The sequence below is a fragment of the Wasmannia auropunctata genome, unplaced genomic scaffold (assembly GCF_000956235.1).
Source record: "Wasmannia auropunctata unplaced genomic scaffold, wasmannia.A_1.0 LD335994.1, whole genome shotgun sequence".
NCBI classification, from domain to species: Eukaryota; Metazoa; Arthropoda; class Insecta; order Hymenoptera; family Formicidae; genus Wasmannia; species Wasmannia auropunctata.
Genome location: NW_012026896.1, coordinates 1,426,638 through 1,453,406, shown reverse-complemented (window position 1 = coordinate 1,453,406; position 26,769 = coordinate 1,426,638). Strand labels below are relative to the sequence as shown.

At 39.1% G+C, this 26,769-nt stretch overlaps 1 protein-coding gene across 1 annotated transcript in view; it reads left to right on the top strand.

The window, feature by feature from the left end:
- The window catches only part of LOC105453866 (neural cell adhesion molecule 2-like), a 99,366-nt gene that overhangs the window by 58,147 nt on the left and 14,450 nt on the right, over positions 1-26,769 (top strand). The window contains exon 4 of the mRNA XM_011696134.1: positions 7,384-7,523. Within this exon, the coding sequence (XP_011694436.1) occupies positions 7,384-7,523 (140 nt within the window). The remainder of the gene's footprint in view (positions 1-7,383; positions 7,524-26,769) is intronic.

Here is a 26,769-nt window from a genome sequence, read left to right as displayed (position 1 = left end):
CTAAATTTGACAAATAGTTCAGATATAATTTCTGTCTCTGTTATCTATATTGATTAAATACAAAATATATGTGGTATGACAGTGCTTACTAATTACTTATCCGTTTTAGCTAATTTTTCATACATAAATAATTCTCGCTATAATTGCAAGATTACTTTTTTCAGTGATCCAGACTCCAATCATATTTGGTTATGAGACCTATATTTTCTTGCATATATTCTTAGAATATTGCTGCTATAAATTTTACGTATGACAAATTTTTTAGCAGACACAAAAAACAGCGATATAATTTAAGTATAATATTTAGAATTCTAGCTGGAACAGCGAAACATTTCCCTAAGTGAAGAATCCAATTTTTAAAATATCATTAAATAATTTCAATGTTTTTGTCATCTGACACTATATGCATGTGTCTGAGCTTCGTAACGGGTAAATTTTGAAATTAAGCTATGCTGAAAATACCGTTCTAGATTTCTAAGTTTAGAGTCAATAACAAAGTGGGTACATGTTGCAAATTAGTGGTTCATCGAAAATGGCATTATCCTAATTGTAAGTGTCAGTTACCTAATCTAAATACAGAACTGGCGGCAAAACGATGTGGCGATATTAAGGATCGTATTAAAAATCGCTCCGTCTAAATAGAAACCTTTATGCCTGACGGCTCTCCGATGCGCACGACGAGACCTTTGTGCGATGGTGGTCAAAGCCCTTTCGCTATCGATCGTGTCCGCTCTATCGTGAATAGTTGGCAACTTTAACCGTTGAAGTTGATCAATCGAGCGATAGCGGCCGCGACGGCGACGCGACGGCGGCGGCGGCGGCGGGCGTGCGGACGTATCAATACATATACGAAACCGTATATATGCACGAGAGGCGTATATAAACGACCCCTCCTTTCAAAAAGTCGGTTCAATAACTTTGCAATTTGTTGCGTTAAAATCACGCGTACGTTTAGGCGAAGCGCCGAACATTCCGGTAATATTGCCAGTAACTTTGCAACGTTCCCGCAATATGTATATCTGGAATGTTGCAACAATGCTGCAACATTGCTGCTGGAATGTGTTTCCCGCGCGCTGTCTCGAATAACAATCTTCTTAACCGCAACGCGTGAGCTAATGATTTTATTATTAGTATTAGCACATTCAACTCTCTAGCGCGGCGTGTTCAGTCCGATATGGTTCGCGTTTATTGTTTCGTGTAAATATTAAGGATTCAGCTAGCTCGTAGGGCGAATACCGGGCTACTGGGTTATTTGCGTAAAACGTACACACAATTCATCCGGCCACGTACGTTTGCCCGGGAAACGCGGTGTTTCGCACTAGCCCGGACGAGGAGCGTAACTTCGTGCGATTATTCGCGCGTATATATCCCACGTCGCCACGTGTAAAGCACCGGCGATCGTAATTAAAGCGCGAGCGGATGATTAATCGCCCGATACGGAATCGCGAGACGGAATCTTGACGCGCGCAGCGTAACCCGGCCCTTCCATCGGCCCTCCACCAGACCCACATCCGTCCCCTCTCTGCCCGCTCTGTCGTATTCGAAATGCAACCCCCGGCGTCGGTTGCAACTGGGTCGTCGGCAATTACGCTAGTCATTCACTCGGCTATGCGGAGGTAAGGGGTGGGGAAAAGGAGACAGGGGATTATTGCGGCGGGATGCGGAATTTAAGATTCGCCGTGCATGTGCAAGGCCGCGCGAGGAGAGAGGGGGATTGTCTCCCGTCCTTCTTCGTCGATGTCAACCTCCCTTTCGATTTGCAGTATCGCTACATTCGGGTTGTCATTATCCTGGATTGAATTTCTCTCTTCGCGGTTCGTTAAAATTTCACCGCTAATTATAGCTACGAGAAACGATCGTTTCAGGATTACGATAATTTTAGGATTAGTGTAACGATAGTCTATTTATAATTATTTCGTGGTTTGTTCGAAGTTTCTCGCGAATATTCGCGAATTCTAAATATTAAACGATGCGACTAATTTCCGAGTATTTATATATTAGCTAGATAAACCAGTTAAACAGTAAAAAGTTCTGAATGTTTTCAGAAATAGAAATTTATGAATTTTTTAATAATTAAAATTGACTGCAGCAGTGTCGTGCATTTCTCTTTTGCATTATTCAGAACAAATTCTGAAATTGTATCAGTCACAATTTATTTCAATAGTGAATTAATGGCAACTTAAATTTAATTTCAATCTGTGGTATCGCGTTGTCCCGTTTTAGATTTTATTTAAAAAGTATTTTTATCTTTAATTGTCACACCACTTTAATTCAATGTCATTTTTATTTTTGTATCATTATATCGTGTATTTTGAAAAAGCAAACTTGAGAAAAAATTGTGTAACGAGATTATTATAACAGTTAGTTTGAAAGAAATATTTTTTTCTCCACGTTTTTCAGTCCATATGTTTCTCCATACGTTTTAATATATATTATTAATATGTATTATTAAAACGTGAAAAATTTCTTTTCCGACTGTATTAAACAATAATAACTTAATTTGTTTAGCTGGCAACTTGTAATTAATCTAATCCTAATTGAATAATGAAAAATAAACATCATTTGTGGTATCTGGGGCGTATCGCTTTTCACGTTTATGTACACGCTTCACTAGCGATGTTGACCGCATACAGAGTCAGACGGCGCAAACCTGTTGACAAGCAACCAGGAGCAACACCTGTGACATCAGAATCCGTGTAATAATCTGTCGGTCTATATCACGGCGCGGCCTCGTCAACTTGATACATACGCGGAGCATAAAATACATCTACACGTATTCCGAAATCTAGACCTGGATCCGAAGATATTACGAAGATTATGTGTGACAATCCGTGAATGTGCAAATGTCTCAAAGGGGAATAAAAATGGACAACAATAGAAGAATAAATTTGCTAGGATATTAATCGATATTAAATAAAATACATTTTCGTGCACACATGTAATAAATGCAAAAGATATAATACTTTAAATTTACTAAAGATTTATTAGCATTTCTATTACTAAAAAAAATTAAAATAAAAAATATTGTCAAAAAAATAAAACAGGAAGGAGGTTCACATATAATCACATACAGTCAGTTTCTCTCTATTTTTAAAAGTTCAACGTAATTGATAAAGTTTTATCTTTCTCTCAAAAATCAATCAAAAAAGAATTTTTGATATATTCCTCTCGCTTTTAAAATAACTCTAGCAATTAAAATATAAAACTGTAAAAAGAAAAGAATATTCTAATTTTTGTTCTATAAAGAAACAAAATCTTGAGCTAAAAAAGAATTTTATCGCTACCCTTAAATGCTTTTCGAGAAAGCAGTTTACGTTTTGGATTCTCACATACGATGTCTCTCAATCTGTGAAAATTCCCTGAGTCATGCTACAGTGTACCCGCCGATGTTTCACGCAACATTTTCGCGCATGGTATCTTTCGATTTACGACACGGTTCGAAGTTAGATACACAGTCGGGTCGACGAGGGAAGTTTCGACATACTCGTGTACCAGAAAGCTGGTAATCTCATAGAAGAGGATATACACAGAGCGCGGGAATACTTCGCGGGCTGTCATATTATCGTTTCTGCATATGCATAAGCGCAACGGCGATGTAATGCAGCGTGTATATCTAAAAGCGCTTCGTACTTTCTGAACACTGCGGGACTCAACACGGCAATTTCCAATAGCATCACAGCTATAGTCTATATTTGCGGCATACACTTCGGGAATTACCCGCAAGAGAGTAATTACGCTCCCTAATGCCTGTCTACAGTGTTTCGCGGTGTGCTATATCTTTTAAACAATAGCTAAATACCATTTTCGTCCGCGTTTGGTTAATGTAAAATTCACAATGCCGTAAACGTGTGAACTGAAGGCGACTGCAAGAGTCGAAATTAGCTCTCACGTGACATGCGTGAAAATTTTAGGAAGTATACCAGAAAAACGAATACTGACTTGGCGTTTCCTTCTCTTCTTTCATACCTGATGACCGTGCGAGAAATACATCATGAAAAACGATTTATTTCTCAAGCTTACTCGTCTCCTACCGGTATTCCATAACCGATAGGAATCACCACATTTTCGGAATACTTTATCACTGGGACATACGTAACGCGCGCGCGTGCCGGTGTCGTAGGCATTGTCCAATACATTCCGAATGAGCCCGCCGGCGCTATCCGCGGGGGAAAACTGCCCGTCCCACGACGCGATAATATTTTTAACACATTCGGTCATAAAAATTCCATCTAGCACCTCGATGCCGGGATACATCTCGATCCCGCGGTGCTCGGTATGGCCACACGCGTCACTGGCAAACCCCACGTCAACGCCGTATAATATTCTCTCGGACCGCGCGTCGACGCAATTCGGTTTACGACGTGCTTCGGTGCTCGCGCCAAGTCGTTACATACACACACACACACACACACGCACACACGCACACACACACACACACACACAAGGATCTGCGTTAACCGGCCCGGAAGCGACCAGCGAGGTAAACTTGCTCCACGAGTTGCCCGACAACGCGTGAACGGACGCATCGCGTCGTTGTTCTTGTTGGGAAGCGATCCGCGAGATGTAAATGGTGAAACACAACCGAATTTCCGTGGGACTGATGGACGTCAATCGTGGAAAAGTCTATCGTACGCACAACGATGACAGCGTGGAAAATCGATTCACGTGGCGGAGAAACTTCGGCTATTCCTCGGAACGGACGCAGGACAAACTTGTGACACTTACCCACTGGACCTTCGTCGATTCATCCTCCGTGTCCGTTCGATCCCATTCGCGCCTTGACACTCGTGTATTAAAGTCAACTCCGAGTAAGCAGGAAAGTCACGGCCAAACGAGATAGATATCGACAGTCCAGCGATCATCTTCTGAAAAGAAAGAAGTGTTAATAAAGAGATAATCAAACGGTCTCTTTCAAACGCTTTCACATTGCAACTCCAAATATATAAAAAATACCTCATCCATGTAAAAATATAACATATTTATATTTTTTTAATTTTAAAATATTTTTATGCAGTATAACGTATTATTTTTACACCGACGAGGCATTTTTTACACACTTGGATTTGCAGTCTTTTAAAGTCTTTTCACGATTTAATCATGTTTCATCAAGTATTTTTGCTCTTTTTTAACAACGTATATACCCAATGAGATAATTAAAATTTCTTGCTTCATCAGGATTTCATTTGTACGAAATTTTGCAATTTAAGATCAACGCAGTTACTTCTTAATTCCTATAATAATATCTCGAATTTTTCAACAAGTACAATACAAATTTCAGCGAATTCCTCCTCCTCGTCATCAGTATCTCCCTCGATATCAATAACGCGAACCGATATTTGATACGTGCTTTATGTTCATAATGCGACAATATTACGCTCGCAATGCGACATGATATCGCGCGCGCCCATTATAAATGCCTATTATAAATATTCGATCGAGAGCGTGCGCGAATCGATATCGCGCCGACATACAAATGACCGTTCACCCAGCGATTTTAATATGCTGTTACGGATTACAACGCTGAGATTGCTGCGAGCGATGCGCCGATGTAATTTCCTCTCTCTCCCTCTCCTCTCCCCCCCCCTCTCTCTCTCTCTCTCTCTCTCTCTCGTCTCTCTTTATTCATTGTTTGTAGCCGTGCGCGGACGCGTGAGAACGCGGGAATCGAACATGCGAGCGCGCGCGATCGAATGGATGTACGCAATACGCGCGACGCAGCCATTACCGATTCAGTCGGCTCTAATCTGAACTAATCATACACATGTATGGTAACGTAATCTCCAATATCCTCGGTCTATATTGAATGTAGGGTGTAAACGCCAGAGGGAAAGCCAGAGAGAACCTCGTACGCTTTAGTTCAAACACGTGCACGCGCTGACTGCTCAGATGACTTCTTGTAATAATGAAGAGGTAAACGCAGATGTTGGCGACGCCTAACACTGAACAAAGCGAGACCACAGGCTAGCTTGGAACCGGGTTAAATTTTAACCCGAGCTAATTGTAATTTTCCACGCTAAGCTTGTGGCAATTAAGCCACGCGTTAAATTTGTTGAGGCAAGATCGCATTTAAATTGAGAGAAAGGGGGGAGGGTCGTTTCTATGAAAAATCCTTTAATATCCTTGAAATATAATTTTTTTTTCGCTAAAATTCTTTGATGCGAGCCAACACAAAGCGTTAAAAGTATCATGCAAATTTAAATTGCATTAAAAATGCACATCTTGCTGAAGAGAAATCATTGTAAATTCTACCGCTGAAAGAGCACGATAATTGCACGATGCTCGCTATTCATTAACAATGAAATTGTAGTAGAAACACATGCAGCACACACTCGCCACTCAGAGTGTATTTACACGTGGATCTAATATTTCGAATTATATTTGTATTGTGTATTCGAATAACATCATAATTTCAACGAATAAAACAAATAGCATGTGTCAAGTTTCAAGTATTATACGGGCGCGTTTAAAAATAAGCCATTATTATTTGCGCGCGTTACTAAATATGATAATTATATTAATCATGCTTTTAGGCAATAATCATTTTCCGTTCGAGTGTTACGAAAATGGAAACGCGACACCCAACGGAAGAAAGATGTTCGCGCTGATTATATAACGCACACGTTATTGGAAATTATTATTAATTTAATGAAGGTAGAGAGCAAAATGTTAAAAATATCAATTTTCCGAATATAGAGAAATTTATTTTCTCAATATACGATCGATATTCGATCATGTTACCTATACGATAAGAGTTTTATTTCATTACAGAAAGTAAAATTATTTCTGTAATCGCGCAGGGACATAAAAATGATCCTTTTTCAATATTTTGTGACACAAATCTGAATTTTTAACAAATTTTTATCCAATTAGTAATTAATTATACTTTGTAGATTTAAATAAAAATTTTTTTTATCAAATAACATCCGTTTTTCAACTTTCGAATTAAAATGATTAGGACACTCAATGTATTCTTGACCCTCTTCCACTTCAAAATCTATTTCCAACTGCCACCTCTACGTGAACTTTTACCGAATTCTTCTGTTAACGAACGTTCTATTAACTATCCATTGAAAACTAACAGCTCGTTAAAACTAAAAACGGATTTGACAGCCATCTCCAGCTAATGAATGTAGAACAATTAAGAGAATTAAGAGATTGCTAAGGATTTAACGATGGTTACTTGATTTGAGAGAGAAATCTCTCTTCCTTTCTTGATCTAATTTACGTAACTGTGTCATCGAAATTCGAACTAAAATTTTTAATTAATTTTACAAATCACTCCGAGTATACGTCAATAATAACATTTTAAAAGTAAATCTCCGTAAATTGATTTCTAAAAGTAAAACGTGTGTAAAAAAATCTCTCTATCAAAATTTTTTACAGACTGCGCAATCGAACGAGGCGGATCGACAAAAGAGAACGACCCGGTCGACCCTCGCGCGAGGCCGAAATTCATCAAGGATGTTTTAGCACAAACCGGCGGTAACGCGCTGCTGCCCTGCCAATTCAACAGTCCTGGAATAGTAAGTACATATAGCCGGGGACACGCAAATATGTACGTTTAATATGGATACACGCGCCGAATACCGCCGATGTATATCGCCACCATTGTACGACGCATATGTATTGTACGCGGTGTACACCGAGGAAACCCGCTTGTATGCGGCCGTATCGCGTGCACGTACACAGAATTGCGTGATACGTTATTTATACCTGTCACAGATCACGTTGCATCCCACGGTATACGTAAGTGCGGGCATGTAAGTACAACAGATGCACCCAGTATTCGTGCAATGTATAAATTATGAACGGCTTCGACACTTTCTACCGATTATAATTTTATAGATTTTCATCGTCGCGAATGACAGATTTCATTTAGAGTCGAAAAGTTTACAACTCTGCGGAAATAAATAAATGTATTATTGTATATTTCAACAGATAAATTAAGAATTTTGAATTTCTTTTTACGCGAATTTTTTCGCTTTCAATGATTTGCAGAATATTGTATGCAAAAATTTTAGATGTATATCATATATAACCATCTACAAATTATCTATGCGATTATGCATAATACGAATAATTTTACATAACTTTGTAAAAAAAATGATTTCAATTTCCGAATTAAATATATATGGCCTCTAATTGTACGAAATTAAGTTTTCTTCAAAAAGTATGTCGTCCGCTAGAATGGCTTCCATCCGCGGGTAGTACAAATTTCGCGTGCAATTTCGTTCCTCGCGGAAACGGGTCGAGTACAGGATGGTTTGTCTATAGAGAGGGGAAAGCTAGAGTTCTCGGCGCACCGACCGTTCGCGGTTGACGCTCCTACAACATTAATGCCGCGAAATTGTATCCCAGTTGGTGAAGAGAGAGGGGTACTACCCTTTCTTCCACCTTTATCCCCTTGCTCAACCCTCGCGGTGACCTGAGCAGAACCAGGCCGATTACGGAGAAATGCAAGAATAGCGTAACGCCGAGAACAGATCGTGCGGATTACGAGAGTCCTCGGAAGATCAATATCTGATAACCTGTCATGTTAGACGATATTAAAGATACAGCAAGAATTCTCAAGATTGCCGTTACAAAATATTAGTATTGACAAAAAAAAATGATTTAAATAGAAATCGAAAACCGAATTTAAGCCAGACTTTGCACTTAGATCTTTACTTTTCGATTGTTTATGGATCAGAAATTATATGATGCTGTAACAACCAATTTTACTTCGTATCCCCAATAAGTTTATTTGAGGAAAAAAGCGCGGTCTCTACAATTCCGTGATATGTGGATTTACATTAATAACATTAATAATATTAACTTCACTAATATTAAGTACTTTAAGTAACTTTACTAATATTAAGTAAGAATTCTAAAAGCAGAACAAAATATGGAAGTATAAAAGTGTAGCGCAAATGTGCTTATCATTATTGCATCTGCTTGCATAATGCCAGCGCAATCGCGATGCGCCTCGCGATTCCGTTTGGAAATTCCGTTCGCGAGGCTTGCGGCTTAAATGGAATATTTGTGCTCGTAATACGGCAAACAAAAGAGCGATTAGACTCGCGGCTGGCGGCTACGCTGGTAACCGTGGTTATTATTTCACAAGAAATCTTGGGAGCTTGCAGGGTGCAAAAACGCTGTTTGACGAACAGCAGCGATGGATGGTCGAATTAAAAGCTGTTTTGGCAACAATAGCTATCGGACGCGGTATCTTCCTTCATAATAAAAAGTAACGCATCGCTATTTATATACGTAATACTTTATGTCGAGGTGGGTTCATAAACATTTTCACGCGAAATGAACATGCCAGAGATGAAATTTTGCGATGATCCGTCACGACAATAAATCAATAAATGACACGACCCAGTTCATTCCGGGCTGCTCTTTCCTCGCGCCGTTTGCGAACGCGGGCAATTATAGAGTCGAATTTAATGATAACCATCGGCGCGCGTCAACAGAAATGTCGCCGTGTAATTGTCAGTGCGGCCACTGTCGGCCGATCACAATTAGACCTGCCTGCAGGGTAAACTCAACAGCTATGTCGATCCAGCGTGGTTAGCCGTTTGTCAGAGGCCGTCAAACTGCCGCGGTCGCGCGGCGCCAAAAAAAAAAGAGAGAGAGGGGGGACGAGATCCGAATTAATTCCCTTTACTTCCCTCCCCCCTCCGACGATGAATGCTACGCGCACCGGCGTTGTACCGGTGAAATAACGCAGGAGCAATTAATACGATCGGAATTTGTTCGAAAGTTAAAAATCGGGCCCGATCGTTTAAACGAGACGAGAGGGAGGAGAGAGAAAGAGAGAGCAAATGATTGAAGAGAGTAACGCGCGTGCAATCTGTAACCCCTCCTTCGTCCATCCGTCGGACAAGGATAGATTACTGCGGTAATCAATTTTGCCTGAAAGGGCCTCGATATCATACGCACGTCGCAACAAAATAATGAGATCGCCGCGTCGAAATTCGCCGGCGTGGCGCGGTACGATCGCGCGTAACCAAGTAATAACTCTCGATTAAAGCGTGTTAAATTGTCAAGAAATGAAGCCCCGATTATATATCGGACGATTTGATTGAATTGATTGTTCATGTATCTGCCATTAATCTCGTGAAATTATATTTCTATTATTCATTTATCTGCATTTTGCCTGTAATATACAGGGGAAAAGATGGTGTATTGCGGAACACAATTCTATTTTGCTTTTAATATATCCTACCAATTCCCAGCGATATTCCCATTCGATAAATGTATTTAACGGTACGTATTAATCGGTAGAAAATTTAACAACATGCAGTGAAATGAAACTAATGGGTAAAAAGATAAGGGCTAATTCTATGAAAATTTTGTTTCGAGTAAAATTCGTGGGAAATTTAAAGAATAATTTTCTAATAAAAAAATACATACAAACGACAATATTTTAATAAAGAGCTAATCAATTATGTAAAATTAATTTTTGAAATAAAAATTATCGTTTATAGAAAAAGAAATTTCACTATATGATTATCGCGGACGGTCTGTTTATAAAAAGAAAAGCTATTATATTATTGACTAATCTCAAGTCTCATGTTTCACGAGCCAGGTGAGGTATAACCGTGCGATCGATAGGGCACGACAAAAAGCTAACAAGAAGGGAATGAAAAGTAGATACCACTGGAATGACAATGCCACTCCTGCGGTCTTTGAAGTGCCAAATTCCGGCACTTCATTCGGCGCCAGCGAGGAAATTGCATGAGAGAATTGCGTTTCCTTTGTCCTTTAAACCAGAGGGGGTATCGCGGGTTGCCTTTGACCTGTCGTTGACCATTACCATTCAGGCACAGGATACGTCCAATTGAGTACCCGCTCCCGTTCGCTGTTGTGACAAGTCTCGCGTCCACTCGGCGCGGCGGTCGACGAATTATGTCTGCACATTACATTACGCGTTGTACGACACGTGTAATGTATGTTATATAATGTATTTTTAATATTGTCAAAATATATAAAGATATTATGTTATTTTAATTAATAAAAGGTATAATATAAATAAGGATATTATACAAAATAAAATAATATAAAATACTTCTAAAAATTCTTACCATTTTAAATCGTTACGTGGAAAATAAAAGTTAAAAATTATAAAACAGCTATCGTTTGCACAATTACGTATGTTAAATACAATTTTAAATTGTATTTTATCGTGCTTTACTTAAATAAAAAATATTAATAAGCTTCTTATTGTTGCGCATGAAACAAATTTTATTACCAGATTTTTTATTACTGCCATATTTGATGCGCAAAAATAATACAGAGTTTAAAAATAATTTTTTTTAAATTAAATTGAAACTTTAAAGAAATCTTTAAGCAAGTAAGATTTAATAAAATCAAAAGTAATTGAAAAGAATATTTTTTACTATTTAATACTAGTAAAGGATACTAATAAAGCTTACTACATTTTAGATAACAGAATATTTCATATTAAAATTTTACAAAACAGAAAAATACTATTTCAACAAAGCTTTAAAAAAATTATATTGTTTTAAATTCAGTTACCTCGACTTTTATATCAAATATAATGAAAAAAAAATAAATATCCTGCTTAATCCTTGGATAACTTACTAATAAATTCACAAAAACTTAAAAGAATAATTTTAAGTTAAATAACAATGAAAGATACGTGTAAGGTTTTTTAAAAACTAACTATATGAAAAAAATTGAAGTAAATTTAAATAGTGTAAAATTTTAAAATCTCTCATGCATCCGAGAATTAAAATTAAAATGTTCATTTTTAGAAAAATATGTCAGGTAGATGATTGCAGTGTCTTTTGTTAACAAATTGTAATAACAGAATAAAAATATTTTTGTCCTAGACAACGCTTTCAGATGTGTTAAGTAAATCATAGCGAAATTGAAGCGCGCGCCGCATCCAAATCTCGACGTCAAATGAATCATATAATATCGTATCAACGTGCATCATGATTTAAATCGCATTGGACATCTTCAGTCGGATATCGGCGTTACATCGTTCGTCAAACTACTAAGCCAGAAATGATTCAATTACGCATGAGAACGGCAAATAAATTGCATGTGGACATGGAAGCAGCTTTAACGTTCAACGGCGACAGTCGGCTGATATAATTACAGTTTAAGCTTCGGTCCCATCACCGACTATTAGTACGTGCAAACGGAATCTAGGGCTGCTTTCTAATGCAAACGCCATATCCGGAACAGACCGGACAAATCGAGTTAAGTGTAATTCTTGCCAATTTGTCGACGCGTCAATTTGTAACTTCCGATGAAATCCCCGATGTCTATCTTCATTTGCCCGACTTTTATAATCAAATTTCGAATGTTTTTTATTTAAAAAATTCGGAATATATTACACGTGAAAGATTATCAATCAATTTTCGCGATTAAAAGTGTTCTAAATGATAGACAGACTGGTTTCAAATAATAAGCTTTATATCAAATCTCAATATATCACATCAATTGATATTTCATTACAAAATCCTCACACATCAAATATTATTATTTTTTAAGCATGTACGATATAATTGAAACATTCAAAATGAGCAGAATAAATGGTTCAAGCTCTAAATTCCTTCTTTTGAAAAAAAAAATCAATGGCAAAGATGGATTCATGTAAACGGTATTCTATCACTATTTGTACAGATTCATTGATTAGAGATCTTTTTATTTTCATCATCTTTATTCAGATTTGTCGTATCGAGAATTTCCTGCTATAGAAGGCAGAACGCATACACACTGCACGCCACAATCGATACGATCTCGATGCTTCGTGTCTCACTACACCTAATCTCGCACTTCTGCTTTTTCGGCATTCCGAAAGTTTCCGAAAGTTTCGCTCGTCGGACGAGCACGTGAACAAAGAGCGAAGATCAATTTCACGCCCGGGATGGGAAAGTGGGGTAAGTGGATAGATAAGGGCGTGAGCCCGACCGTCGGACTCGCTGCCTAAGCGAGAATGTGATCACGACGGGGCGAAAGGGGAGACTCCGGCTACGACCGGGGGGAAAAGTGGGAAGAGGAGGCAAAATGGCAATGGCGTGAGAAGGAGGTAGGAGTCGAAATTTTCATCCCTTCCGTTTACCCAACTATCCTCGCCACGAACGATCTCGCCAACCACCCCGCCGCCACCTCAGACCGCCTCATCCCGCTCGGTAGCCTCGTTTGGAGCACACGTGCCACTGACAGCAGTTAATTACATCGCCACGGAGTCAAAGAGCGGGGTGGGGGGGAAGGGGAAGCAGAGAGAAAGACAGAAAGAGGCAGAGAGATGAGAAACGGAGAAACGGTGGTGCGGTTAGCGGGGAAGGAATAACGCCCTGGACAATTGCATGTCGCCATCAAAAGTTGAAGTGACCGGAAGAACTCCCTCGGCATCCTTCGGCGTGTACTCCGGAGTACTCTGGCTCGCCGCCGATTTCGGATGCCGACTGGTCGGGATCGTTCCCAGTCGCCCAGGCAAATGGGCGTTTCACCGGCAGAGGTATTCAAACTCGAGTTCGCGATGGGCGGATTCTCGCTTGTGTATCTTCAGAGCTTTAATTCAATAATAAAATCAATCCACGGCGAATAGCGTCAGTTATTGACATTTAAGCTTTTGATACGTTTACGTGATTCGATGTAACAAATGCAATAAAATTAAGGGATTTTATATGAACGATTTAAATTAAGTACGCTTTGTGTATGTCAATTCCGCTTTTCATACCTACTTTATTGAACGTTACATACTCACGTAGCGTAAGAAAATTACGTCACAAAGATATGAACTCCAAGACGATTGCAATGAGACAGGCAATTGATAAAATTACAGGTAAAGGATAAAGAGAAGTAAAAGTGTACTATCAAGCATCATTTTCTTATGGTTCCCGCGACGCAGAATGCACATTAATGTACGAGAAGAACGTAAAGTTCTTAACAGGTCTTAAACTATTCTTCAATTCATACTTTATTTTTGTTTGTAATAATATGTAATAAAATAACATGTGTAGTTATAGTTGTCCAACTGTCGTGCCATTACAGTTTAAATGACCAAATTGACCGATTTGATTCACGATCTTCCACAATACACGACGACACTGAGATCACAATGCTCTTTGTATCATGCGTCGGATGACGGTTGGTCACGTCGGAACGGAGCGAGAAATAGGGTCGACCGGCGTGTGTCAAAAACTTGGCAGGAGGGGCCGCGGCGGCCGAGAGAGAAAACAAGCAACTTTTAATTGGAAACCCGTACGCGCGCGCCGGATACCGCATGCACGACCACACCGAAGACTTCCCGTGAGTTTAGATTCGGCAATTAAGTGCGAATCCTGATCCCCCCCCCCTCCTCCTTAGCCACCTTTCTGCGCCACGGAACGGACAATTAACTCTCGCCGCGCTGCGTATAATTTCTCTAAGGCTGCATCGAAGATGCGGTAACATGATTAAAGTGCCAGAAATTACAGTGGCCGAAACTACTTTTCGCAACGATTCTTACACGTTTCTACGGCGAAGCGGCACGCTACGTTACCATTCTTCTTTTTCCAAATGTTTGAAAATTACATAGCCTCGTTAAAACATAAATTTTTAGCCGCGCTAAAAATAGGAATCAAATGTGCATTGTAAATTAAATTAAGTTAAATTTAATTTAATTTAAATTAATATAATGCAAACTATCTGCAAACAAAATGTATCTAATATAAGCATATCATTTATATACAAACATTTTTGTGAATAATAATGTAATCAAAAAGAAAATAAAAATATAAAATATAAGAGATATGATATAAAACTATTTACAGAAAAGAGCAGTATGTAAAGTTAAAAAAATTTATTATTTATAAATATTTTAGAGAAAACTTGTATCTATCTCTCCTATAATCTCGTTCAAATCTAACAAAATCTTTTGAAATTTGTGTCTAACGTATAACGCATAAAATTTATTGCTATGCTTGTGCCTTCAATTAAATAATCGATATTACCTGGAATTACTTGAAGAAGGGAAATAGAGCAGATGCATTATAGAATAGTGGAACCACGTCAAAGCAATAATTATTACCAAATAATTATTACCAGATATGCAATACGACGGCAATATTCCCACATTATTTCATTGACTGCAACAATCAGCTCTATATCCTGCATCATCCCTTCAAAGGATGATCGCGCGTCTATAATGCAGAACGTCTAACGGGGATCACGTTCGGAATGCGTAAGCAGAATGCAACGGCCATGCATGCAAGCTCGGGCATGCGGAGAAGGACCTCGGCGCGCTGTCCGGAAAGGACTAAACCGCCGAAGACACATTCTATCTTAGATCAATTTATCCTCCCTTTGTCGTACAAAGTCAGATAGACGGAGAGAGAGGGTGGGGAAGGACGCGGGACGCGCGTATTTTCTTCGCTTTACAAGTTTGCATGCCAAAGGCAATTTATTAAAATTTCTCTGGCGTCTTTAGTCGCGTAATTTCAGAAACGATTAACGTTTCTGGTGCTCGTCTGTAGAAAGTACAAATGGATTCGAATGCGGGTCCGCGTTTTGCCAGTGTCCGTTCCTGTGTCACTTGACGTAGAGCGATCGCAGACAGATTTCGTAACGTTGAGATGATACGGAGCGATACGTATCATCGGTGATTGATCTGCCCTGACAGAACCGGGGAGGGAGATCCCCTTTGTTCCGAATTTCTGCGAGCGCCTCTCGGCGAGTCGCGCTTTACGCTTGTCAATCCACCTGTTCATAAATTTGCAAACAAGGATTATGGACTTTATCACGAGTTAATAACCCTGCGCCACTCGCTGCGGTATACCACGCGGCAGTAGATCGCGGATACACGGCAGAATTACAATCCGACTTTATTAATATCCGCAAGTGATCTCGTCTGTATAACGTGATTACTTTAATCGAAGCTATTTGAGAGCGAATCCCCGATTGCTATATGAAAAATAATCTCGACAAATTGGATTTCGTCGTCTTCTCTCCATTTCTTTATTGCGCGCGTTAACGAATCGATCTTCCCGCACTGAGAATTTCATCGTGCAACAATTACAATTCATATAAAATGAACAGCAAGTATTTTGTATAAACATTACTTGCAAAACGCAAAGAGACTATTTTCGCGTTCGGAATTTCAATCGAGGAGCACACGTTGTACGTGTAACGCTTACAGCGCAGAAGTTTTCCAGAGTTTTCTCCTTTAATATCACTTTCGCACACGGATAAGTACGCGTACGCGCCATGTAAATGTGGGTCGCAGCAGCACTTCATTGCGAAATAAAGAAATTCGATACTCTGTAGGTAGCGTACAGTAGCCCAGTACGCATCCGGAGACCACTCGTCGGGTAGGAAAGGCATTCTTTGCCCGTATAAATTCGTGCTCAAGCGATATTGAGGCATTTTTCTTCCCTCTCAAAATCGCTGATCTCCAGAAGAGCGCAGCGATCGCGACAGATCGCCTGATCAATTTTGCATGTCGTTCGTGAAACTGTAGGATTGTGATTACGCTAACCGTTTCGAATATATCTCACAATATTATTATTACTTCCGATATTATAGAATGTCATGAAATCACTATTTCTTGTCTCTCTCAGTCAAGTGCGGCATCTTCGAAAATATTTGTCGCTAAGCGACAATAAATTTTCAAACGCTTTTCCGCAATCCCGCCTGCGAAAAGCGCTTCAATTCCCGTCCAATTTTTCATTCGTAAAAGTGTCCCAATTAAAGTCAAATGCGCGCATAAAAAATTAGCGGGACGAAGTGAGCGAAGAGCTCATAATTATATAATGGTCCGTAAAAAGGGTGGTATTACCGCATGGCAGAGTCGTGTCTGCGGATAATTTCATTTGATTCGTGCCACTCAAAGTACTTTTTATGTACTCTCATTAAATGAGCTTTATCAAAGCGAGCCTCGTCGTAGATTCCCTCGAACGAGCTTCATCCTTGCTGCTACGAGCAAGGGAAAAAAAGCTGCTTAAAAGGTTGAACGAAGATTGCCGTAATTGATAGCATGATAGGTCAAAAATGCGCGCCCGTTAATAGAGACGAGATTTTCATTTATTTTAATATACGGTGTTCATTTAGAAGGGTTTCTGCAACCAGATTATGACGGTGGAATATCGAGTAATATTACCTGCTAATCGAATCTTCGCGAATTCTATAAAAGCGGACAATCTCTCTCGCGGGTAATGTATCGTAAAATGCTCTCCGACACTCTCCGACACGAATACGTCATTTTTTATTACAAATTAGATTAGAATTATCCAATAAAATGTTCATAACTTATCTCTCTCGGTCGCGCGAATCAGTCCCGTGGTCGCTCCGCAAAACTCGTCATTGCATTTTTAGCAGCAGGTAGCATTCAAAAATGTTTATCTATTCCTTGTTACCGGGTACAACAACAAGAGATAACAACAATGATCGCCTGAACAGCGTAATCCGGTGGAACAGTCCGCTGAAAAATTCATTCAACCATCTGTTTTTTTTTTCGTTTTTTTTTTGCTGTTGTTTTCCGATTCACTCGCCGCACGGCGCGCGCGGACGAGAGTGGCAAATGGGGCCTCTCTCGGAAACAATAGACAGAGCAACGAGCACTCGGAAATGGCCCACTTAATCGGCCCCTCTCTGACAATATATCGATACTCCGCTGCGATGGGGCGCCGCTTTTGTTGCCGAGGACAACGTCGGCTATCCGATATAATTGAGCCACAAGAGCCGGACTCCACTTACTGGCCGACAGTGGGTGACTACAATTACGACTATGCGCTCTCGCATCGCGAGATATTGCATTTACCGACTTATCATGCCATCATCTACGCTTTCTCGCTTTGTTATAATTTTAAATGTGCTTCGACACTTATGCTCTTTCTCTCCATCGTTTAGAACTTCAGGAAACATTCCTCGGAAATTTATCCCTCTTATCTCTCTAACAAAAATATCCCGAATAAATTTAATTTTATTATTATATTCATTAAATTTTATTATAATATTCATATGTAAAGAATCAATTCCAAACTTGGATAAAAAACCCAAATGAGAGATAAGGATTAATCCTCTTAAGATACATTCTAAATAATACGTATATAACAGATATTATAAAAATTCGTATAAATCCAATTACATTAAGTCTTGTAATCCACGAACGGTGGAGCTTGATTTTTTTCACAGAACCATATGGAATTCGAGCTTCCTATCGTCATTCGAGAATTACGTAAAACAACGTTCTACCTTTTGTATATCGATTTTCCTGCGATCTGACCTTTCAATCTCGATATTTAATCCCAGTCATCCGCGCGCTCCGAGTCTCGTTGGCGAAACGGTACGGACGAAAATCGCGAATACGTTGCAACCTGTCCGTTGAGCAACAGCGCAGTAAATACGTACTACTGGCATTCGATTTGTTCTCGCGAATTCCTCGTACGTTCATATGCACTTTCGCGGAAATATCCCCTATCGTTTTCCGGAGACGTTGGTCGGGGATTCAGCTTCCGTAAACATTTCGCGTGCAATCTCGCGAGGAATTCTTGACGCGCGACGTGACCGACTGCAGAGACCTGCCGGACATAAGCACCGTCTATACAAAGAAATAGCACGGATTCCGACTATAAAGAAATAGGCGGAAATATTCTAGGGACAAAAGCAGCATTTCCGAGTGTGTATGTATATGTGTCTGTATGTGTATATGTGTGTGTAGCGTTCTCCATCAAAACGTGGCACGTATTCTCAGACTCTAATCAAACGTTTACCCAACTCAGCGGTTCTCGAACCAAAGCGAACGCGATCCTCTTCCTATATTTCCCAAGAAAAATTTATCTACTGTGTGTGCTCGAATAAAAAGATAAACTTATTTCCTTTACGTATAAGAAATGGGCATCTCTACTGTATCTACATATAAAAAATACAAACGATGTTATATAATTAAATAAATTAAATATATAATAATTAATAAATCGCTCTGTATACAAGACGGGATTAGAAAATTTAGATACTAAAAAGCAGTAAGGAACATTTTACACAATAAAATAAATTTCTATTTAAATGCATTTAAAAAATGAAATAAATAAGCTGTATTATTTAAAAATTTTAATAAGAAAGATAAGATATCGATTTAATTTCTACTGTAAAGAACTTTAAAAAGAAATGGTGAGGTAAACCTTGACACACACACCAACAAAGTTTCATAAACAGAAGAGACAATATTTTGCACATACGTCCCGAAACATTGACATGTTCCCCAACGCGAGACCGTGTGAGCGCGCGACCGTGTGTCTCTCTCGAGCTTCTCTATTGTCTCGACGTTTGTCTTTCACGGAGCGTTCAGTTTAACTTTGCTGTGGCTCTTCCAAGTGCATGTGAACTATTTGTAACTATTTGAATTTGATCGGTCTGAGCACACCGTTGAGATCTCCAAGTGAATATATACCGCAATTAAGCACAGTTAGAGCATTCAGCCGTTTTCGTTTGTACCGTATCGATCGATCGTCTCGTCTCCGGTGACCGTCTTATTGGCCCGAAAACGCCGGCGTGGAACCGCTCTTAACAGTTTATAGACCTGAGCCCGCTAAACTCTCAAGAGGGAATTCACTTCTGGGAATCAAACAGGATTTTCTGCAAATTGGACGTGGTCTTGCTGCAGGTAAACGAGCTTGCAATTCTGCTTCAACTATCGATGCACATGTTATTGTCTCTTAACGTTCGCGCTTCAATTTGTGTTTATCATCGTCCTAATACGGTCATGTCTGTATCGACAGGCTACAGGTTTCCGAACGATAAACTTTGGCGATCGTCCCTCGTACAACCTGCTGACACTCTCTCTCCAACTCCACGATGTCTGAACAACATCCTGTGAGTTCCAACGTGCAAATATTGTATACATGCAAATACTGCAACAAGCCGATATCCGACGACGACGACAATATTCACTGTAACGGTCCTTGCAAAATGATCGTACATTACAATTGCGCAAAAGACATTTATGGAAATCATGTTTCGAAACTCATATCTGTAACTGGAGATACTGTAGAGGACATTGACTTTAATAATTATTATTGCATTAATTGTAGTATTGACCAGGCTGCCACTCAATTAAATACTTCCACTTCAATTGAAAATTCTAATCAAAATTCCGTCAAGACTGACGCTTCTTCTCGCTCTGCAGAAAAATTGCCTACAGAAAAATTCCCGACGACTCAGAGCGATAGTTATGAATCTAAAAGTTCCCCTCCGAATACTTTTATAATGAACACTTCTATGTCCTCTTCGGATAGATCAGCAACGAGCGATAGTTCTGTTCCATCTGAATATTCCAGTGCGAATCCTCTTAAATTCAACACTTTTACTTCCTCTACAGAAAGATCCCCGAATGGGACGATTCAGATCAATAGTCCATCTGGAAATTCCAGTGTGAGTCCTCTCAAATCCAGTACTTTTATTTCCTCTACAGAAATTCCGTCTCCGAATATAAGAGATATCAATACTCCTCGTCAATCTGGAAATTCCCGAGTAAGGCCCTTAAATAAAAGCAAAATTCCCATCCCAGTCAAGAAGAATCTACAGTTCCAAACTCATTCGCCGCAACCTGATGTAGAAGAAAATTTAAAAATTATTAAAGATATGCAATGTGAAATTAAAAAATGTTCTGAGTTACTGCACAAAAATGAAGCAAGACAGAAAAGTATAAATACGCAGATCAAACTTAATAGCAAGGCAATAGAAACTATGCAAACTGAATTGGAAAAAGTAATTACAAGTATCAGCGGAATACAAGGGTTAATGCGACAGGAAATCCAAAATCTTCAAAATAACCATAACGCAATCATTACTTATTTCCAATTATTCACAAATCAAGTTTCACGTATGTTTCCAAGGTAACTGTTTATTCAGATAGCAATAAATAAATCTCAGAAAAAAATTAAAAAAAACAAGAAACAATTAAACAATTATACCTGTTATACTCTTATGAATGAATTTGTTATAATCACAACATTGGTGCTGTACAAATTAATATTATGTAGCTTCGAAGACATGATTCTTTGCATGCCTTGTTTTTTTCTCAATAGGGGAAACAATAGATTTCGAAATATTCTATCCTCTTTCTCTTTGTAGTAAAAGTTCGCCTGAGAAAATAAGCGAAAAATGTTTTATTCTACCGATTTGCTCAATTCCTTTGGAATTGGACAGATCTGAAACAATAAAGAGTTTTTTTAATATCACCGCGACTGCTTGTAAATTCATCGATAATAATCAGTTACGTATTTGAATTAGAAATGACATTTTCATATTTAAAAAAAATGCTTTTTCGCATTCTGCAGTGCATTATCTTAAGAACTCACAGCATTCATTTATATTTATATATGTTAATATATATAAAAGCATTATCTTTAGAATTATCTTGATAATTGAAATATATAATTCATATATATTTCATATATGTATTTCTCAGCCTTTTACAATACCTACATTCCAATTGAAAATTCTCACCTTCCGCAGGAGAAAGAGGGCAGAATTGCAAATGTCGTTGTCAAAACGTATATAAAAATTTATATTTTAAAATACGACTTACGTATGCGTTCCTGCGTATTCTTGATTTAATCGACGACCAATTAAGTTTGACCGATATTTTACATATAAAAATCGTATAATCGTATAACCGTATAATCGCGCTGCTATTTGCACGTATCACTTTACACGTTTGTATCATACGAATATTGCATAAGTATTGTCAAAATAAATTTTGTGTCAGTGCACATTGCAAATAATTATATTCTATAAGAAGCTCTGAAATAATTTTGTAAAATCGCTTGGGCCAGTTTTGAAAATAACAAGCCTCTCGTAACGCTGCTTTCGAATACACATCAATAACAATGCGCCACAATTGTCTGAAAACATCCACGGGAAACTTGAGATTCTATTCCCTTTTATTATTTCATTGTCGAGTATGTGAATAAACGTTACGAATATGCCGTCAGAATATGCTTTTCCAAAAACGTCGACGTAAACATTTTTTATTCTCCGCTCTGTTACTAAACGCGATGGACGACGTTGTAGGAATATTTTTAACAAAAATGATACCATACCGTAAAAATGTTATCGACGGAATACGCACTAAATGTTTTGCCATAATACACAGTCACTGCGCGCCGAATAGCAACGATACGTTTGGTACGTGTTGCAGTAGTATTTCATGAGATAACTGGCAGCGCGTGACAGCGTGTAGTCGATCTTTGCGTCAACATATATATGGCACTCGCAGCCTCGAGCTCGCTGGCACACTGATATCTCTCCACTGCGTCTCTATGTCCCAGTTATTCAAAATATCTCAAATTGACAAAACGACAAACTTACAAAACTCTAAATGCGACATATCAATATATATATTTGATGATCGCGCGCTTGTCGAATTTAGGAAATGACTTTGTACAGTTCCGTTACGTAAGGAGATTTATTCACGATGCATCCTCGAAGTTACGGAATATTTTCCCTTTGGAGTTTTATTGAACTAACTATAGCCCTTTTAATAATATGATAAATGTTGGGAAGAGATTCAAATCCTTAGCATATATATATATATATATATATATTCAATTTCTTGATTATATATATAGGTATATATATATATATATGTATATATATATGTGAATATACATACACTTGAGGAATTATTACGTATATTATATATTACATGTATTATGTATTACATATATTGTTATATATTATGTATTACATATTATATATATATTATATATTTAATCCAACATTTCATCATAATCAAACATTTACATATATTATTGTATTCAAACACATGTAACTCTAAAGCCCGGTTCCACAAATGTAAAATTAACTTTAATATCGCTTTAATTTACTAATTATCTCTTTTTAATTCTTGGATTAAAAAAAGGTAAAACGAATTGAACTTCGATTAAATTGAGTTAACCGTGAATTGTGAAACCGCCTAAGTGTGACTGTGGAAAATACAATCGGTCAAATCTCTTCTCAATATTTAATTAAATGAGAAGTTTAATTTTATTATATGTAATCTAGTAACATAATTTTAATATTATAAAATCATACTATCCGTCGTGTCATTTTCTCTTAAAGTTTACAATCTTATCCCTAAAATAGATCGCCAAATTTGAATAATATGTTTATCTTGAGAAAAGATTATATTGACATCACCAATGAAAATTATAACTGCCAAACTGTAACTTCTCATAAAAATTCTTAACTTATTTTCTGTATTTTAAGATAATCTTATATAATTATTAAATACGACATCAAGCATCTATTTGCATAGATTTATTTTTTTTCCTTTCTTCAAGCTGTCACATCTCACAAATTGAAAATAATAAGGAGCGCAGAAAGAAACGTCGAAGCAAGCAGGCCAAACTTGTAATGGTGAGACATGTGCCGAAAAAGGCATCTTTAATTTTAAGAATTCAAAAGAAGAGAGGAGAAGAGAGAGAGAGAGAGAGAGAGAGAGAAGGATCGCTGCATATTTCTGCCGCCGATCGAGACTGAGATTCCGCCGATACCGAAATACCGATGCGGATCGATGTGCGCGCCGTTTAACGCGACCCCGTTGTCCCCTTTGATGAAAGCGCCCCGACGACGTCGCAGCTGCAACGTCAGATTGGGGCGCTTCGGTGGCACCTGCAGCGTCGTATGTATCCGTCGCGTCGCGCGCGCGGGTCAATCGTTTGCCTCATCAGGCGGGAATGCCCCGGCGACCGACGTCGCTTGTTAACAACGACGTCGCCTTCGCAAACGAACACGCGTCCGTTCTGACCCTCGATAGGTGTATCATATATTAAACCGTATGTACGCCTGACATACATACATACACATATATATATATATATATGTATGTATGTATAACGCTCCGTATATACATTTCCGCAATCGACCGTGCGAGCAGCTAGCGCTCGCCTATCGGCGCCGCTTCGCTCCAGAGAGATTGCTCCTGATGCACCGAGCGCGGCTGCGAGCGTCCCGCTTATATCCGCACATATTAGACGTATGTGTATACGCGTATCTCTAAATGTATAAATTAGTGCGGATTGCCCTGTGGATACAGAATTACAGCTGTGGAGAGACCGCGTCCAATTTCGCGTGGAATTTGCGTTCAGGCATGTTCGCGCCGAAATGCACTTGAAAGAAGAAAGAATTATATCGAAGAATTATCTTCAATATTGTCGTTTGCTTTCCTTGCGCACGATTTTACTTCACAATACATTTTTACATTTATTTACGGCAATGACGCGACGGCGTGCAGCGATTCGTGCAACATTCGTTCACGTCGAAAAAATCAAACTCTTCAATTCCGCTGGGTATAATATTAACATCAATATCTGATCATCAACATGCGAGCCCCGATGAGAAGCAAATATAATACATTATACGTATCTAGAATTATTAGCGTACTACAGAACTCTTTGGAAATCCGCGGAGCTCGAATCCATACAGGAGCAACTATTGGATCCGTAGTCGAAAACGGTCTACACGGGATACACATCGCGTACGTGCGTAATGTCGAACAATCGCGCAAATCCGCGAAATCATGAGTGTGTCATCAAACAGCGCTCGGCCATGAACGGCCGAGTCCCGTTGCATTGCAACGGTGAATTCTCACGCGGAATCATATGTCAATGATTATTGTTTAACTTATAGCGCGTAGAATCTGACGTTGACTTATACAAACAGGCGCAAGCGGCGATAGATGTGCCCCGCGTGTGTGTCCGATCGTCCCCCAAGTCGCTCTGTCAATTACACCTGTTGCAAACGCTCTCTCCTATTTGCATGTCGTGCCATATCCGATCGGCGAAGCCGCAATCTCTCTCTCCGGTTTGCGCATTCGCAGCCGTTTCGCGACCATTTAGCATCGCGCGCGCGTTGCATCGGACGTCCCACCTCGGGCAAGTGACTCGAACGCGAGTTTGCTGCGAGCCTGTCTTTATATGTGCAGTCGCGCTTTATTGCGCTTTATCGCGCGACGCGACGTAAACTATCGCTTTCAGTGCTTTCACGCGCCGCGACATGAATTCATCCCCGCCCCGCGGCCGCCGGTCTTATCCACGATTTTAACCGCCGACAAATCGTCCCGCAGGCGTGGTATACACGTGCAATGCATACGTAAAACGATAATTAAATTACATCCGATATATTGAAATTTAATGAAACGCGATATCAATAATGGAAGATAATAATTTTACGACTAAACGAATTATATACGTAAAGATACAAAAATAATCCTACGAAAATTGGAGATAATCTCCGTAGCTCAATTATTATATTTTCCTGCTTAACTGAAATGAAACGTAGAGAAAAATATATTTTCTTCTTTTTTAAATTTTTCATACAATTTTAAATACACAAAAATAATACGTACAATAAATTTAATATCTATGATACACGACATCGAGAATTCCAGCTTTGATGCAATACATCGTTTATTGTAATGAGTGTACACGCGTTTACATTCACATACGGTGGATTTACAAGCGGAGGGTAAAACCGAATGAATGGACCATTGTGATGTCGAGTTTTAATAGCTCCCTGAGCACCGGAATGATGTAATGTCGAAGAATAGGGGTAAGAGGAGGGAAGAGAGTGAATCTCTTGAGCAATAATTCTCGCAATCTCGTAATTATTCCTGAAGCCTATTGTATTCCGGCGCACCGGGTCGAAACCTAACCGAGTTAAACGGCAAGTATAAGGGCGCATACCCGGGGTAGAAATTACAGAGCGAAACGCGCACTTTACAATGAGCATTTACCCTGAAGAGCCCTCTCCCCGCGGTTTTACATGCGAACCGCACGAAGCTCGCTACCGGCAAATTAATTTTGAACAATTAATCGACGAAGTGTTTAATTTCCCCATCCTCCTAAGGCTTATAAGCCGTTAGTTCTACAGGAAACCGAATTTTTAAAACAAAGAAACAGAGCAAATCTCTGTATAATAAAAAAAACTTATCTGTGAAAAAAAACGCGTGTAACTTATTAAAGCTCAGGTAAAAAAAATAACTGTTCTTGCACGGTTTTAAGGCTTCATGATCTGAAACTTTAAGATAGCACTGTTATCTCAAAGTTATAATATGTTTTTATTACATCGTTAAAATAATCATTGCAAAAGATTAGTGGAGAATCTGCGTATTTACACGGTTCCTAAAATAGCGATAATTAAATAGTAATAAGGTACAAATATCAAATTATAAAGTATTACACTCAATTAGCACACTCGCTTCAAATTGCAAACCTTTTAGAGCCCATTAGAGTTTGCGTAAAAATTTAATACTGTAATTATGTGAATTGCCGACATTAACACAATATCAACCGTATTGGTAATTTAATCTCTTCACCATTTTACGGCGAGCCACTTCTAACTCCTGCGAATTGTTGCGGTATATAAGGGCGTGCTCTCGCAAGCGTTGGCTCCGACGACGTCGCGTTTATTGCAACCAATCGCCGCCAACTGCCAAAATGTATTTCGATCGTAAATTGGATATCCGGTGGAATATCTTTTACTTCTTATCGCAACGGCAATATCGCTCGGCACTAATATCGCCCGGCAAACGTTGACGACTGATATTTTCTCGTGGCGCGCGCGCGCGAGATGAAACCTTCCGCCTCGCACGCGCTCGAATCCCCCGAATTCGCGCTGCTCGGCAACCGCTAAATTTTCCGGTGAGATTTACCGCGCGTGGCATGTACCGGAAAGTGTCGCGGACCGGTGGTGGCGCGTTTTGCGGCGAAAATATTTGCCACGGCTTTTTCGATGTTCTCCAGTCGCGCGGACGCGTGTGCGCGC